Source organism: Bos taurus, chromosome 27, assembly GCF_002263795.3.
Source record: "Bos taurus isolate L1 Dominette 01449 registration number 42190680 breed Hereford chromosome 27, ARS-UCD2.0, whole genome shotgun sequence".
NCBI lineage: Eukaryota > Metazoa > Chordata > Mammalia > Artiodactyla > Bovidae > Bos > Bos taurus.
Window position 1 is genome coordinate 38,268,627 of NC_037354.1, and position 14,823 is coordinate 38,283,449.

General features: G+C 48.7%; 1 protein-coding gene across 3 annotated transcripts in view; it reads right to left on the reverse strand.

Moving 5' to 3' along the window:
- The window catches only part of SH2D4A (SH2 domain containing 4A), a 74,622-nt gene that overhangs the window by 35,333 nt on the left and 24,466 nt on the right, over positions 1-14,823 (reverse strand). For all 3 annotated transcript variants that reach the window (XR_009493177.1, XM_005226159.5, XM_059882379.1), the window contains one exon: positions 3,303-3,383. Coding sequence is in view for 2 of the 3 variants with exons in the window: in XM_005226159.5 (XP_005226216.1) it covers positions 3,303-3,383 (81 nt within the window). In the remaining variant the exon portion in view is untranslated. The remainder of the gene's footprint in view (positions 1-3,302; positions 3,384-14,823) is intronic.

Below are 14,823 nucleotides of genomic sequence, written 5' to 3' on the forward strand. Positions count from 1 at the left end.
ATGGGAAATAGATGGGGAAACAGTGGAAACAGTGTCAGACTTTATTTTTGGGGGGCTCCAAAATCACTGCAGATGGTGACTGCAGCCATGGAATTAAAAGACGCTTACTCCTTGGAAGGAAAGTTATGACCAACCTGGACAGCATATTGAAAAGCAGAGACATTACTTTGCCAACAAAGGTCCATCTAGTCAAGGCTATGGTTTTTCCAGTGGTCATGTATGGATGTGAGAGTTGGACTGTGAAGAAAGCTGAGTGCTGAAGAATTGATGCTTTTGAACTGTGGTGTTGGAGAAGACTCTTGAGAGTCCCTTGGACTGCAAGGAGATCCAACCAGTCCATCCTGAAGGAGATCAGCCCTGGGATTTCTTTGGAAGGAATGATGCTAAAGCTGAAACTCCAATACCTTGGCCACCTCATGAGACGAGTTGACTCATTGGAAAAGACTCTGATGCTGGGAGGGATTGAGGGCAGGAGAAGAAGGGGACGACAGAGGATGAGATGGCTGGATGGCATCACCGACTCGATGGACATGAGTTTGGGTGAACTCCGGGAGTTGGTGATGGACAAGGAGGCCTGGTGTGCTGCGATTCATGGGGTCGCAAAGAGTCAGACACAACTGAGCGACTGAACTGACTGACTGACCACCATGACATTTTAAAAATTGTGGTAAAATGTACATAATATTAAGTTTACCATCACCATTTTAATGTTTACCATTCTGAAGCATTAAGTGCATTCAAGGGAATTTGTTTTTAACCAGAGAGAAATCTAACACACCAAATCACTTAAAAATCCCTTTGTTTATTTGAGGACAGCCTTCTGAGTGCTCATGAGAAAACTGAACTTACAACTCGGTGCACACAGCAAGACACAGCCTGTCAGCTGAGTCATGAGAGAAACTGAGCATCAGAGAGGACTGGCCGTGCTCTGCTCTGCACCACAAAAATGATGGCTTTTCTCTTTTGTGTTTTCCTATAGAAAAATAGACTCTCTTGTGGTTAAATGATTTCACCACAAGTAAAATACACGCTATGAAATTGGTTTCAATCACCATTAAATCTCGGTTAACACAGAAGATGGTGATAATTCAGAAATTGCACTTCACCTCAGATGTAGCGAAACTTTTGTGGTTTGCTTGTTTTCGCTTTTTTCTTCTTATACTCTTTTCCTGCCTAGAGCTAAGCCCCTTTCTTTAGTCAATATTACAAAAACCAAAGAAGAGCTTTTGGTGTTTGGAATGACTATTAAAATTTGCCATCGCCTTAATGAAGCTGTTGGCAAGCCTGAAATCAGTCCCAAGTGCAGGTCCCAGTTTCTCAGCTCAAACAGGAAAAACTTCCAAGTCGAGCTTTGTTTGTCTGACACCTGCCTTTTAAAAACTGATTTTAAATAACTAGAAAAAAATATAACTACAATACTAAACTACGGTATGATGCATATTGTTGCTTAGGAAAAGCAAGAAGTTTGCAAAGTGGGTCTCCTTAAGGAAATATATTAAGTAAATAGTAACTTGGGCAGTGCTCAGTTGCTGGGGGCTACCCCAGTGTCTGAGAGCGCTGTGTTTAGTAAATCGCATTCCTTTTTTATCCGCAGCATCAATGCGTATGGGCACAGGGAGGAAGGAGACAGAATCAGTGAGTTTCACAGAGCGACAGCAGGTGAGACCTTGGCCACTGTGTTCATTCAACCCAGCTACAACACTCAAGAGCTTGTCCTGAGTTTCCCTAAGGATTCCTCCAGAAAAATGTACTTTTAGAAAAGGCTTTACAAGTTGATCTTTACTTTCTCTATTTAGAAAACCCTCATTTCCTCTTTAGAAGCAGAAACGTCTGTCTGTCCACTGAAGACAAGGAACCTTCTATCTGCCGAAGCCCACAGGTCCAGGATGAAGGCCGGGAAGTGGAGGGGCAGCGGGGCTGAGGCTGGACACTGGTCCAGACGTCCAGGGGCCACGGCGCAGAGCTGGAGACGGGCAGGGGGGCTGTCAAAGGTCCCCAACACAAAGCTGCTCATTGCAGGCTGACGCAGACAGCCCCAGAAGCTCCCTCCCCGGCACCTCGCTCCAGCTCATCCACCCATTTCTCTGTCTTTCCTCCACCGCGTCGTCCGACAGTTCTCGCCTCTGTGCTTGCCTATGTGCGGTTCCCTCTGCCTGGAAGGGGCTTCCCCAGCCAGCCCCATGGCCCCAGCCTCGGTCTCCAGGCCTCTGCTCCAATACCCACTTCGCAGAGCAGCCTTCTCTGGCCTGTCCTCAGGTCCCTTATCCTGCATTATTTTCCTCCAGAGCTCCTAGGACCTGACTTCACATGTCAGCTTTATCATCTGTCTCCTTGTCAGAAACAGCTGCTTTCCGAGGGCAGGACATGAGCTGTTTTGTTCAGCAGAGGCCAGCACTCAGGAGGACCTCAACACAGGGGTCTGAATGAACAGGGCAGACCTTCTGACCTTTCTTTCCCGCCTGCCCACGTGTAAAATGACATCATACTCAGGGCAGCGTCCCTGGAAAGTTCCTTTAGCGACTGTGGCTGCTGTTTTTGGAAAGAGGCATCTATTAAGCAGCAGCTGCACAGCAGGCCCACAGCTCCAAGGGTGCCCGTGACTCCAGTCTGCGACGTGCGTGCTCGTGGGTCACGCTCGGCCCCGCAGAGGAGAACGGGCCTGGGTCACACTGTCCATGGGAACCGGGCCGGGCCACCCTCACCACAGCCTCCATTCCCGCCACCCCACCATGGCCAGATCCTTCTTTTCACAGCCTCATCTCTTACTCCACTTTTTCCAATCTTCTGTGGGTTCCCAGTCTCTGCCTCAGTTATCCTGAGAGCATCTCTGGGACCAAGACAGCAGAACAAGGGGGCCAGGAGACCCCCGTCCACACAGACCCAGACAGCGGAGCACCTGGAGGTCCCGTGAGCACTGTGGACACAGTGACACAAGAGGTCACTCGGCGCAAACGGACTGGCTTGAGAGGGGGTGGACGCTGGGGAACCTGATCTGAATCCACCATTCGGCCAAGTTTCATGCTTCCTTTATCTCTGAAATCAGCCTCCCCAGCACTGGCCACCACCCACTCCCACTGCGTCAGGTCTTCAGGGAGGGGTCCAGCTGATACGCCCTGGCACCTGCTCTTTCCGTGATACTCAAGACTCTCCCACTCCGGATCAGCAGGCAAAGATGAACAGCTGTGTTCACGAGCTTCTCAAGACTTAATTTCACTTCTGCATGAGGCTAATAAACCAATTTGTGAAACGTCAGCAGAACTGGCTCTGCCCTTCGCCCCTGAGATGGAAGGGGAGTCTGTTACCTGGTGAAATCCGAATTCCTTTATTCGACTGACAGAATCTGCCAACATTTGGTGAATATTTCTTGAGGAGCTGGAGGACAGCTAAAAATCAAACGAAACACATTTTTATGCCATTTAGAGCTGCAATGCAATTTCAGAAGATCATCTGCTAATGCTTCCCTTGTGTCAATGTTCCCAAACACTGTGCCCCCGCCCCACCGCTGGACCCACGCATTTCCCAGCAACAGGTGAGCTCCTGACTCCATGAAACTCCATAGGAAACCCCGGCGTCTGCACTCAGTAGGGTTAGCGGTGAGTTACTGCTCAGAAGCTGAGGGCTGGTGGTTTGCTCGTGTCTTGCTCCCGGCTGGCCCCAGGACCCCTGGGATTACTGTAATAAGACATCAACACTACTCCTTAATCTCAATTCTTTCTCTCTCAGTCCCTGATCAGCCTCCCCGTGTGTTTTAGGTCAGACCAGAGAAACACCTTAGTCGTGACCACCACACTGCGCTCGCCTCTCTCCCCATCTAGGGCTGGGGACACGCCTGGAGCACTTGGTGCCTGGAGCCCTTCCCCCTCTCCCCGGCGCCCACCGCCGCCCAGGCTCCCCAATGCCACCACGTCCCAGCTCAGAATCTGGGCTACTGCCACTCTACGCAGTTTTCCCAGGAGCTGGCTCCTGCCCATGAGGTTCCCAGTTCCACTGTGGGGATCCCCGGGGCCACCCCTGTGGGTCCCATGCCACCCCCCCAGGCTCTGTGACTGAGTTGGCATAGTACCCCGGGCGCCTCCTAAGACCAGGTCAGTCACACTGGCCACGTCGACTACTCCCTGGCCCAAGCACAGAGTCTGGGCAGTGGCCAGCCTGCAGCCACGTAACCTGTGTGGCTGAGACAGTCACCCTCAACCCACGGGACTGCCACTTCTGAGCCTTATACCTGAGGACTCCTTCCTGGGTCCTGGCATAAGTCAGAAATTGCCTGCAAACATTTCAGCCGGAGGTCAGCATTGGTGCTAAGACTCAGCGCAGAGCACGGGAGAACTTGGGGTCACTTCTATGTCATAAAACAAACCTGCAGGGCCATCTCAACCCCGCCCCTTCCCCACCACAGCTGGCACGTGGCTACCTGCGACACTGTACTTCCCAGCTGGCCGACCCGTTCGGTACCCATGTGAATAATTATCCCCAAAATAACGCAGGTGATAACTGGCATCGGCCACCTCTATGTGTGTGTGTGTGTGCTAAGTTATTTCAGTCGTGTGCAACTCTTTGCGACCCCATGGACTGTAGCCTGCCAGGCTCCTCTGTCCATGGGATTTTCCAGGCAACAATAGTGGAGTGGTTGCCATTTCCTACTCCGGGGATCTTCCCAACCCAGGGATCAAACCCGCGTCTCTTACATTTGCTGCATTGGCAGTGGGTTCTTTACCACCTGGGAAGCCCCTTATGTCTATTACTTGGCAAATGGATGAATCCTATAGGTTTCACAGTCGCTACCTGCCACATTCTTTTTTCCTCTTATTTTGATATTATGTTAACAAAAGGATGCAGCTCCCTGCACCTAGAGCACAACAGGACAATAACCAGTCCCCCTCCTGATGAGCAGATGAGAAGGTGCCCAGCAGGCTTTGGGGAAGTTGGTCTGTTCAGAAGCCTGAGATGGCTTTGAAGGGCTCAGGCTTGCGGTCTTTGAATGCATTTCCACTAAAGGGAGTGTGAACCTTAAAAACAGGTTCATTCTCCCTTCCCTCAGTGATATGAGATCTGTGGGGCATCATTTTGCAAAAAAGGATCAGTTTCTTCTACGCTGAAAAAGAGGCGGCAGCTAATCGCGCTCCCTTGATACCTTCACAGCTGCTGTGGGCAGTCCCGCAGCCCCGACCCTCCACTCGTGGCTTTCGGAGAGACTCGGGCCTTTGTCACACACAGAGCTTTGGACCAGGGTTTCATCGGCAGCACCTCCACCATGATCAGCTCCTCAACAAGCCTGCAGTTGTTTCCTGAATAAGCATCAGGCTAATTCCCAGGTGGCTGAGCTGGTAAAGAATCTGCCTGCAGTGCAGGAGACCCCAGTTCGATTCCTGGGTCAGGAAGATCCCCTGGAGGAGGGCATGGCTACCCACTCCAGTATTCTTGCCTGGAGAATCCCATGGACAGAGGAGCCTGGTGGGCTACAGTCCAAGGGGTCACAAAGAGTCGGACACGACTGAGCGACTTTCACTTCGCTTCACTCCACATGTCTGACGCTGCTCTTCCAAGTCATGCGTTACAGGGTGTGCTCTACCTTGTCAAGGATTTCCCCCCAGCACCTGCCAATGACTGTCGTCTGCTTGGACACAGCACCTTCAACACGCGGCAGGCGTTATTCTTTGTCCCTTAGAAGTGCTCCTTCAACGGCGCTAACTGCCTCGCATACACACACAACTCTGTGTTCTCACCACTTGCTTTTTAAAAAACCACCATCTGAATTTCGTCTGTCATCATCATGTTCCCCTTATCACTAGCAACATGCTCATGGCTTCTGCACTTGTCAGATATTACAGCGTTATCAGGATTCTTAAAATAACTCAAATCTAAGCATAGAGGCAGGAACCAGTTTCCAGGACTCTGTGCTGGACCTCTGGTGACCGTCAGTGCCACCTACTGGTGCCGCTCACAACTGACAGTTCTTTCCTTGTCCGAAGGGTTCAGTTCAGTTCAGTTCAGTTCAGTCGCTCAGTTGTGTCCGACTCTTTGTGACCCCATGAATTGCAGCACGCCCGGCCTCCCTGTCCATCACCAACTCCCGGAGTTCACTGAGACTCACGTCCATCGAGTCAGTGATGCCATCCAGCCATCTCATCCTCTGTCGTCCCCTTCTCCTCCTGCCCTCAATCCCTCCCAGCATCAGGGTCTTTTCCAATGAGTCAACTCGTCTCATGAGGTGGCCAAAGTATTGGAGTTTCAGCTTTAGCATCATTCCTTCCAAAGAAATCCCAGGGCTGATCTCCTTCAGAATGGACTGGTTGGATCTCCTTGCTGTCCAAGGGACTCTCAAGAGTCTGAAGGGTTAGGTTTTCTTTTTAGTACCTCAGAGCTCACAAGTTGGATCTTGAGTAGACAGGATTTAGCATAAATAATTGATGAATTTAGCAACCACTCCAGCGATCGGCTGCTGCTGCTAAGTCGCTTCAGTCGTGTCTGACTCTCTGCAACCCCAGAGACGGCAGCCCACCAGGCTCCCCGTCCCTGGGATTCTCCAGGCAAGAGCACTGGAGTGGGTTGCCATTTCCTTCTCCAGTGCATGAAAGTGAAAAGTGAAAGTGAAGTCGCTCAGTCGTGTCCGACTCCTAGCGACCCCATGGACTGCAGCCTACCAGGCTCCTCTATCCACGGGATTTTCCAGGCAAGAGTACTGGAGTGGGGTGCCATCGCCTTCGGCACTTCTGTTTAAATCCTTCCACGTGTCTAGAACATACTGTCAACTCAAACTGTTCACACATGCTAAGAACCACGTTTATAAAAATCCTCATTGTAAAGGTGAGCCAAGATTTGCTCTTATTCCAAAGTGTTAAAATAATGTAAAGAAGTTACTCCAGTCTTGCGTAGAGCACGTTCATTCAGATACACGTCCGTGCTTCCAGATTCACAAAACACATCATGTAGAATGGAATAGACTGGAGGGAGTGTGAGGCAGGAGATCTCCTTTACTGAAAAACAGCCAGATTCAGAGCTCAAAAGCAACGATTCACGGCGCTGGTAGCAGAGGGAGGCGAGCTAAGGACGGCGCTCTGAGCACCCCCAACCTGAGGGTGAAGCGGCGTCCTGGAGAGGAACGAAGCCTCTCCGAAGGTTCCACGTGATGCTGTGTTCCAGGGAGCAGACTGTTGTCAGTCCAGTTTGTGGGGCTTCCCAGGTGGTGCTAGTGATAAAGAACCTGCCTACCAATGGGGGAGATGTAAGAGACCCGGGTTCGATCCCTGGGTCGGGAAGATCCCCTGCTGGAGGACATGGCAACCCACTCCAGTGTTCTGGCCCCAAGAATCCCATGGACAGCGGAGCCTGGCAGGCTGCAGTCCCTGGGTTCACAGACAGTCAGACACGACTGAAGCGACTTAACACGCACGCACACACACATTCCAATTTGTAACACAAGAAAGGCTGGGAAACCAGCTACCTCCCAACATAGATTTTGCTTACAAAGAACTTTCAAATCAATACATCCTTTGACCTTCTTAACACCATAAGGCTGTCAAAGCAAGTGTCATCCCTTTACCACAAAGGTAAGGCCACCTGATCACAGATAGGAAAGCAGGGACTGACACCCACATCCTCTCAGCCTGCTTCTTCCATGGGGCATCCCAGAGAACACCCGTCTGCTCTCACACACAGAAGCCTGGACTGTCCCCTCCCATCCTCGGCATCGCAGAGACTTCCGCAGCTGCTGAAACTCTACCAGCAGAATGAAAGCAATTGTGTCGGCTTCTTATTTGCTTTATTTAAAACCAAAAACTGTCACGCAATATTTATGCAAAAGTTCCAGAAAATAAGGAGAAAGCTTGGGAGCCAATGACCTCAGGAGACAGCTGACTTTCTGCAGACACCAAGTCAGAATGGTCCACTCCAATCAGTGCGGACCAAGGCCTGGGAGTAGAGCCCCTCCACACTGACCAACGGGCTTTATAAATACATATAAATTCATTAAAATCGGAAGTATGGCCACTCAAATCTACATAAGCAATGTGGTAACAAAAGACTCTGCCAGCAACATCACTATTACATGGTTACAAACTGTATCTCCTCCAGAGACTGTATGTCACACGAAGATTATTCTAATTATATTCCCTTTTTAAACTGGTTTGAAAAGTGGTTCCTTCCGGCTTCTAACCAAATATTTACTCTGTTTGAAAGTAGGATTATGCAATCAAACAAATGTCAAGAGACTTTCATTCCCAATAAACCAAAAAGCTCTAAAAGACAGAACATTTTCAGCACTGGCTTTTTTATGGTGAAGAAGGAAATGATGAATCCAGGAGTTAAAATCAAGAGTTTACGTTTGAAAACAAACCGCTGGGTTAAGTATTCGCTCCTCCTGTCCGTACACCTCTTAAATCCACGGTGTTCCTTCATAGACTGATGGTTAGCATAATAACCTCTGTGAGGGCAAAGACCACGTCGGCTTAATTAACTCACTGATGTCTGGAGCCTCAGCAAAGGGAACAGTGACTGGGCACATAGTAGGGCCTCAATAAATACCTGGTGAATGAGTGGACACACTATAAACTCACCAGCACTTTCTAAATCATGAGGAGATACTCTGTGTAGTTTCTTCTTAGTCTTACTTGCTGAGGCTGTGCTGGGTCTCTCTTGCCAAGTCCAGCTTTCCTAGTTGCAGTGAGCAGGGGCCCCTCTCGAGTTTCGGTGTGTAGGCTTCTCATTGCAGAGATTTCTCTTGGGCTTCCCTCATAGCTCAGTTGGTAAAGAATCTACCTGCAGTGCAGGAGACCTGGCTTCAATCCCTGGGTCAGGAAGATCCCCTGGAGAAGGACATGGCAACCCACTCCAGTTTTCTTGCCTGGAGAATCCCATGGACAGACGGCACGTGGAATCTTCCCAGACCTGGGATCGAACCCCTGGTCCTCTGCATTGGCAGGCAGATTCTTAACCACTGGACCACCAGGGAAGTCCCAGTCTAGTTTTAATACTAATAAGAAAGACTGAATTCAAATCCTCCAAAAAAAATCGATGGCTTGTCTCCCCACTTTGCTAACCAGGTCACTGGAATAATCAGATTCCTATTTCTATGCCCAGCCATTTTAAGTAAAAAGAGAATTTCCCAGTGATGACTCTAACAGGAAGCTTTTGAGCGTACTGCGGGTTTAACTTTTTTTTTTCTTTCTAAAACAGTGAGAGAGGCAGAATAATAAAACTGCGCTTTGACAAAGGATAATAATACAGAGAAAGTGGAGGTACATTCATAACGCCAACTAGACTAAGAAGAGGAAAAAGGGACAGTCAATTTTACTGCTGAAAATACAGTGTAGTCCCAGTGGAGAGATTTCACTGAGACATGAATTAGGACAACGGAGACCCTAGAGAATCTTTTCCCCATTCCTCCAACATTGTTTCTAGCAAAATCTATACATGGAGACTCCTGGAGAGCCTGATTTGAAAATACAGTGGTTTTGATGTGTAATTTTATGGCACCTCTTTAAATAATGCATTGTCTTTTCTGGCCAAGTCGCTTCACTCATGTCCGACTCTGTGTAACCCTACGGACTGTGGCTGGCCAGGCTCCTCGGTCCGTGGGGATTCTCCAGGCAAGAATACTGGAGTGGGTTGTCATGCCTTCCTCCAGAGGATCTTCCCGACCCAGGGACTGAACCCGAGTCTCTTGTGTCTCCTGCATTGACAGGCGGATTCTCTACCACGAGCGCCACTTGGGAAGCCCACCGTCTTTAGTGTCTGAGTTTATTTTGAGCAGAGCTAAGCATGGTACAGTCATGCCGCATGAAGGGCTGCCCACCAGCATCACATCTCACCCACAACTCCTCCAAGCAACGTGCAGACAGCAGGACTGGAAAGTAATATCCTTGGAAACATAATTGTCAGAGATAGTCAGGGTTGTAGGGCAACGAGCTTCAGCTATGAAAGCGTCTCAGAGGCCCCGTTTACATTTAAATATATTACCATGAATATTTATATATTTAGTATATATAATATAAACATAACATACATAAGGATAGTAACAAAGAATTGTTAAGAAAGTAGTCAGAGCCTTCAAAACATGGTTCATTTGGGAAGTCTTGACATAAAATAAAATAGGAACGCACCAATAAACAATAATAGAAACTTGGGGCTTTCCTGGTGGCTAGTGGTAAAGAATCTGCCTGCCAACGCAGGAGACACGGGTTTGATCCCTGATCCAGGAAGATCCCATGTGCCCCGGAGCAACTAAGTCCATGAGCCATAATTATTGAGCTTGTGCTTAGAGCCTGGGAGCCACAACTCCTGAGCCCGAGCACAGCAAGCAGAGAAAAGCTCGAGCAGCGATCAGGACTCAGCACAGCCAAAAATAAACAAGTAAAATGATTTTTTAAAAATAATAATAATAGACAGTAGCAGTTCTGTCATATATCATACTTTACGAATCACCTCTCTATGTTATTTCATCTGATTCTCACATCCAACCCAGTGATTTGTAGCTACTTCACCTCCACTTTTCAGAACAGGACACTGAGCCCCAGAAAGGTCCTCTGACTTGGGGTCTGCATCTTTCTCCCCAACACACGCTCTCCCACCGAGGCAGATAAACGAATTGATGCCGGCATCACCGGCACAGCCCAGCGTGAAGCTGTGTCACCAGTTTCATAATGTACAACTCTCAACACCAGAACTGTTCTCGTTTGTAATTCACTTTATATTAAGTTCTTTATGTAACATACTTCTTCTAAAACTCCAACAGCTTAAATGAGCTTTTGGGGCTTCTCTGATGGCTCAGATGGTAAAAAATTTGCCTGCAAAGCAAGAGATCTGGGTTTGATCCCTGGGTCAGGAAGATCCCCTGGAGAAGGGAATTGCCATTCCCCACCCACTCCAGTATTCTTGCCTGGAAAATCCCAAGGATAAAGAGCTTGGCTGGCTACAGTCCAGGGGTTGCAAAGAGTTGGACATGACTTGGCAACTAACATTTTCACTTTCTACTTTGAAGGGCTTAGGATTCTGTGAGTATAGCTTATACAAAATTTTATTCTACAAACTACCACGAAATTCTATTACACTTACACGAAATCAGCTTGGGAAACTGTGTAACTGATTATGGCTCCACTCTTGAGTTAATAAAATGGTCCCAGTTAATTCCTCAACTGTTTTTACTTGGAATACTCAATACTTTCTCACAAAAAAATAATACTGAAATGCTTCCTTCGTGTAGACTAGGAGGGAACAGACATCAGGGACATAGTTAGTGGTTTGGAATTTTATCTGTTTTGTTCACATCCAACTCAACCCTCAAAATTCCATGTGCACTTCAGGAATACATGTCCCCTCCTGTTTGCAGTGGTTTCCTCACTACTAGTCCCTCTGGGGGACTGGGAACACATCTGTCTGCAGACAAGAGCCAGCTGTCCCGCAAGGGCTCCACCAAGCCCTGGCACAGGGCACCTACCCCTCGGTGGAGGCGGGCTCTCCACCTGCATACTACCTGCCAAGGTTAAGCCACCAAGGGACCTACGCTAATACTACTTTTCATTCTTCTTTTATAATTTTATTTATTTCTGGCTGTGCTGGGTCTTCGTGGCCGCACAAGCTTTTCTCTAGTTGCGGCGAGTGGGGGCTACTCTCCAGGTGCAGTATGTGGGCTTCTCACCATGGAGGCTTCTCATTTCAGAGTCCAGGCTCTAGGGCATGCAGGAATCAGCAGCTGTGGCCCCCGGGCACTAGGGCACCGGCTCAGTAGGTGTGGTGCGTGGGCTTAGTTGCTCCTCCATATGTGGTATCTTCCCAGGTCAGGGATTGAACCCATGTCTCCTGCTTGGCAGGGGCACTCTTTCCCACTGGGCCAGGGAAGTCCTACTTTTCACTCTCAACAGAAAGCCTGTGCCACAGAGAACCCCAAACTTTGGGTGCCAGACAACAGCGCCTCAAGATGGATGAGAGTCCAAAAGTGAAAACCAAGCATTTTCTTTTCCATCCTGTCCAAGTGGTATGATTGCAACACCTTGTTTCTGAGTCTCTCCTTTATGAAGACAAGCAACTGAAATCCAGCTTCAGAGAATTACTGGTGACCGAGCAGACAGCAAGCTTAACAACTTTGCTCTGGGAGGGACGAGGGAGGTAAGGAAGAAGGGAAACCTGAGAGGAAGCCTTTCATCGCGTCTGAACATCATCTTACAGGTACTGCTTCACTGCGCCCTACTGAAGGGAACATCACCTACGAGCCAGAGAAACACCTCAAAACACAACTGGATGCCACACCTTTCAAGGCCAACTTTACAATCAAAGCACACATTTTAGAGGCATGTTTTTTTCATCGGTTGCTTTACTGAAATGACAGGTGCAAAAGCAGGTACCAGAACCTTGGGCAGTGTGGGAGGGGTGTGTGTGTGTGTGTGTGTGTGTGCGTGTGCATGCGTGCGTGCGCATACTAGGAGTGGAAAGGCAAGCAGTCTCATCTCCAGCTCCATGTGGTTAAAGAAGATACAACATATGACAGGGAAGAGTCCTGCTCAAGGATTTTTATAATATGCTAGCTTCAAGATCTTTTTCTGTTTTTTTGGAATGCTTTGAATTCCAGATGTTTGTTTTAATTTTTTTACAATCTCCTGTTTTGCAATATAGTCCACTTTGAAGGCCATTTCTGTAAAAACAAGTAATTCTCTGGAAATAAAATCTATAAGTGAGCAGATAGCTTTATTCGAGGTCCTCTCTGGGGCAAGGACAGTCAGTCTACTGATGGAGAGTCAGTCCCCAGCCTACAAATCACCCGACGCAGACACACACAAGGGCTTATCTTTGAATTAGCGCCCCAGCCACCCCTCTCCCGACCACATTCAGACCTGTCCTGCTCCCTCCCATATTCTCCCGCAGGAAGGGGTTACACATTGACTGCTTCGGGGGGATGGGAGGCTGTCAACACAGGGGGTCCCTAAGGGTCTCTCTGCTCAGCAGAGGGGTGCTCCTGGTTCTACCTAAACTCCCCCGGGGAGGGTACCTGTTCACACAGTACTTCTCCTGCCATTTTCTCGGGCTCCAATTAAGTCCCCATCAGACTTGTCTCTGCCTGAGAACGGCCTCCGCTTCCCAACCTGCCTGTCTCAGAACCTGGCTGGGTGACAGCTAAGTTCTGATATTTATCATCACCTCCCGCTCAGCGACAGACTCTGAGCAATGCTGGAGCGTTTGCTGTCCTCCACCAAGAACCACAACACTCTCACTAAATGTTAAGCAGACCATCAGTCTGCGTCTCCCAAGTGCTGTCACCACTGCCAAGAACAAGGGGAGGGCAGGTATTCTGCCGAAGGCAACAGCTTTCGAATACATGCCAGGCAGTCAGCCCTGATCTAGGCATCTTTTCTGCCTCCTCCTCAACTGCGCAAGCCACACAGCCTCTGCCTGCCTCCACCCTCTCCTCTGAAAAATGACAAGGACCACAGCTGTGCTCGTGGTGAGAGCAGCATCTTATAACTGAAGGACTTCAGGGGACAATTCTTGCTGCTTCCATGAGATAAGACTAGGAAAGCATCTGCATACATTTTTTTCAGCTTCTTTTGTAAAGAAACAATATTGCTAATTTAATCCCTATTTTATGGCGGGAACTGATTCCGCTAGAGGGACAGAGCTGCTTCAAAGGGGGCCCATTCCCAGACCAGCAATCTTCTACTGTGTCAGCTCTACAGTTTCAAGAAATCTGGTACTTAATCAGCCAGTCTTACTTTTGGCCATCCATTTATTAAAATGAAAAATTTAAGTTTACATAAATATATTCTTAAAAAATGTTTTTAAAAAGATTATCTTGAGTGATAGAGATACTGGACTCCAAGTTTTCTAAATCCTGAAGCAGAGATTAAACAACTCTTCTCAAATCCCCCACATATGCTTCTTGCTTCCCTGGTGGCTCAGTTGGTAAAGGATCTGCTTGCAATGTAGGAGACCCAGGTTCGATTCCTGGGTCGGGAAGATCCCCTGGAGAAGGAAATGGCAACCCACTCCAGTACTCTTGCCGGGAGAATCCCATGGACTGTAGCCTGCCAGGCTCCTCTGTCCATGGGATCCCAAGAGTCGGACACGACTCAGCGACTAAACCACCACCACCAAATATAAGGGTGAAGCAGACAGTCTCCACCCTCAGAACTGAGGCAAACCTTTCATTGTTCTAGAAGACACCTCCTTGGATAAAGCCGTTTGCGGATGAAGATATAAAATAAAGCACTGTTTCATTGGTACAGAACAGTCCAGTTGTAGACCTAAAGATTGGGCTGTTCACTGCTCTGGTTCCATGAAAGGAAGGGTACAGGTCTCTACATTTTTTATATGTAAGGAGATTAACTAGGCCCAGGTAGGCCAAGAGATACGGGTTTGAGTCTGGGGGTGGAGGGCTGTGGGGAAAAGCTCAGAATACGACAGCCAGTTGACTAGGGAGCACGTAATTTGTACTTTATTTCCAGACAGGAGGCCGGGTTAACCTCACCCTCTACTGCTGGGTCTGGACCTCACATCCCTGCCCAATTCCCACTCAGATGTGAACATCCAGTCCCGGTGACATGACTTACCCAGTGAAACTGCATAGAAACCCTCTGTAACAGCTGCAGAGACCTGAGAAGATATTCACATTCAGGCCACAGAGGCACGAGAATTGTTTAGGATCATGAGTATTTAGAGCTAGAAGGAAACTCTGTGGATTCCTTTTTGCAAACAGAGCATCTGCGGACAGGGCACAAGGATGAAGGGGCCCCGGCTGCGGGGAGGAGAGCTGTGATCCATTAGTGATGTCTGTGTGGACAGGGCACAAAAGAGGAAGGGGCCCTGGCTCTGGGGAGGAGAGCTGTGATCCATTAGTGA